A 3,055-nucleotide genomic window follows, 5' to 3' on the forward strand; every position below is an offset into this window, starting at 1 on the left:
AGGACGTTAGACCCCAACACAGGGAGGGATCCTTTGCCCTTCCGCGGGGGCCTTGGAGGCGCCAGAGCACGGTCAGCAGATGAGATGTTTCCTGACCTCTGGGTCGGGGTCCTCAGGAGGTCAGGTGTTTGGTGTGAGGGGTGAGCCTTCAGGTCCGCAGAGGGTGGACTCCCAGGCCCCCGAGGGAGGACTGAGCAGACCCCCAGCCCTGGAACAGGGGCCTCAACAGAAACCTGCCCCTGTGGTCAGCGCTGGGAGGCCAGGCAGGATGTGAGGAGGAGGTGAGGACCCAGCATCTCTCCATCCTAGGACCCTCGGGAGGCCCTGGGCAGGTGCGGCCACCTGTGGGGCCCCCTCACTGCTTTCTGTTCAGATTCGGGGTCCTGTTCTGAGTTTCTCCTCCGGCCTGCAAAGGGGAGGGTCCAGGCCCTTAAGGGGAACAGTGAGCACGACGAGCGAGCCCCGAGGGGACCACCCACCCCGGAACTCAGAACTGGGGGGACCTCACAGTGTCCGGCCCAATCCTCCTACCAGCACCGAGGCCCAGAGCTGTGCCACAGTTTACACAAGAGGTGCGCCCTCCATTCCTCTTACAGGGGCTCCAGGAACCGGGAGGCGAAGGCCCAGGTCTGAGGACCGTGTCCTCGGGGTACAGAGCAGAGGAGGCCCAGGCAGTGCCAGGAGTCAAGGGGAGGTGCGTGCCCTGAGTGTGTACCCAGGGGCTCCCCCTCCCAGAACAGAGGGGACCCCACAACACCCAAGTCACCCCTATGCCCCATCAGCCCCAGAACCTGGGGCCGTGCTGGCTGTACCCTGAGGAGCCCCCTCACTTCCTTCTTCAGGTTGGCAGGGGACAGGCCGCCCAGGAGGAGCGCCCCTGTGAGGCCCGGGGGCAGCCTTTAAGATGAGACCTGTAAGTGGCCTCTGTCAGAGCTGCCCAGCGTGCCTTTCTCCGCCGAGGCCGCTCACACCCCCTCTCTACCCCAGGTACGAGGTCCCCTGCTCACACTCCCGTGGGCGGCCCGACCCCAGTGATCAGGTCCCCGGTCGAGATGAGTGAGCTCCGCCAGCCTGAGGCCGACCTTCAGGCCCCAGTCCCGGCCCAGGGTCCGGTGGAGGCGCCGCTGCTGGGGGCTGCGGGGGAGGAGGCCGCATCCCCCTCGTCCTCCGCCTCCCCTGGCGCCCCCTCCTTCTCCGCCTATGCCGAGTCCTTGCCCCAGGAGGCACTTGTTGTGCGGATGGCTGACCTGGTGGCGTTCCTGCTCAAGTATCGCCCCAGGGAGCCGACCTCCAAGGCGGAGATGCTGAGTACGGTCCTCAGGGAGCATCGGGACCACTTTCCCGTGATCTTCAGCCACGCTTGCGAGTGAATGCAGCTGGTGTTTGGCTTGGATGTGAAGGAGGTGGACCCCCGCGAGCGCACCTACGTCCTGGTCCCCACCCTGGGCCTCACCTGGGATGCAGTGCTGAGCGATGGGCAGAGCACGCCCGAGGCCGGCCTCCTGGTGCTGGTCCTGGGCGTGATCACCCTGTTCGGTGACCGCGCCCCTGAGGAGGAGGTGTGGGGAGTGCTCGGCAACATGGGGGTGTGTGCCGGGAGGGAGCCCTGCATCTATGGGGAGCCCAGGGAGCTGCTCACCGAAGTGTGGGTGCAGGAGGGCTACCTGGAGTACCGGCAGGTGCCCCACAGTGACCCTGCCCGCTACGAGTTCCTGTGGGGTGCCCAGGCCTACGCGGAGACCAGCAAGTGGCAGGTCCTGGAGCATCTGCTCAGGGTCAATATCTTGGATCCCAGGTCCTTCCCATCCCTGTGTGCAGAGGGTGTGAGCGACGAGGAAGAGGGAGCCTGAGCCAGAGCAGCAGCCAGGCTCCTTCCAGGCCCAAGTTCACTGGTAGCAAGTGAGGCTGGTCCTTCACTCTGAGTTTGAAGAGAGAGCGGTCGAGTTTCCAAGTAGTGAGGGCCCCTGCGAGTGGGGGGAACATGGTGTGTAGCATCTTTGGGTTCCTGTTGTGTAAGATGACATGGAATATCATCTGTGTTTTCTTTAGGAATTTTTCAAATATTGTTCCATTTAAAAGAAGGCTTAATAAGCTTCAGTATCTAAGTTTGCAAATGACATTAATCACACATGTATTTGCACTAATTCAGTTCAACGACAAGAGTTTTGCAATTGTGTAAAACAAATTGTAAGATTCCCATATTGTTTTGTGATGGTGAACAAGATAACATGGCATTGGAATAGGAATTTCCTTGGAAATGTGAAAGTAATTAGCAGTACAACTGAAGGCCACCACGTTGTTCCTCGGGACACCCCGTCGTCCGCTCAGTGGTGGGTGCCCTACTGTGGGACTTTCCTGTTCCAGCCATAGGGCAGGGCCAGGCCCCGGGCATGTGGGCCAGAGGCGGAGTGGCTGACCTGGGGGAGCGGGCATTGCCGGCACCCATCTTCCTGGCGAGACACCACCCGCAGGGCCCTCAGGAAGGGAGGCAGTGGGGGGATGGAGGGCCGCCAGGTGGGGTGTAGTGGAGGCACATTGTTGGGGACCCTGGTGGGGGGGCCAGAGACCCCCGGACTCTGGTGGCTGTTACAAGTTCCTCTCTATGTTATCATGCCCTCTGTTCAATGGTTTCAGTCAAAGTTTCTCTTAGTAAATTTCTCTGAAAGTTTCAGCTGAGTCTGGCCTCTGCTGTGGGCAATGGAGGGAAAGGGATGCTGCAGGTGAGGGCGGGGGTCAAGCGTCGGAGTCCTGCTCAGCACCCATGGGACACCTCTCCAGTGAGAGGGTAGAGTAGGCACTTTGCAGACCCAGAGATGGTGAGCGCTTTTTTCCATTTCATAGGTGAATTGTAAAGTTTTAGTGAAAACTGATAATTGCCTAAGAAGGCAGTAGAGAAGTTAAAATGTAAATGAAAACCTTGAGTATCTCAGCAGGAAAAAGGGGACATAGGAGCAACAATAGTTGGACAGACACTGCTATGGACTATTTGTAAACCTCTCCCCCTCATTCACCTGTTAAATTCTAACCCCCAAAGGGATGGGATTTGGAGGTGGGG

General features: G+C 59.6%; 1 protein-coding gene across 1 annotated transcript; it reads left to right on the top strand.

Moving 5' to 3' along the window:
* The first annotated feature begins 1,052 nt into the window (after window positions 1-1,052).
* LOC116747264 (melanoma-associated antigen 8-like) lies at window positions 1,053-1,850 on the top strand. Its single transcript, XM_032619038.1, is given in 1 exon segment — window positions 1,053-1,850. A coding segment is annotated over 1 exon segment (798 nt).
* Window positions 1,851-3,055: the final 1,205 nt, after the last annotated feature.

This window comes from Phocoena sinus, chromosome X (genome assembly GCF_008692025.1).
Source record: "Phocoena sinus isolate mPhoSin1 chromosome X, mPhoSin1.pri, whole genome shotgun sequence".
Taxonomy (NCBI): domain Eukaryota; kingdom Metazoa; phylum Chordata; class Mammalia; order Artiodactyla; family Phocoenidae; genus Phocoena; species Phocoena sinus.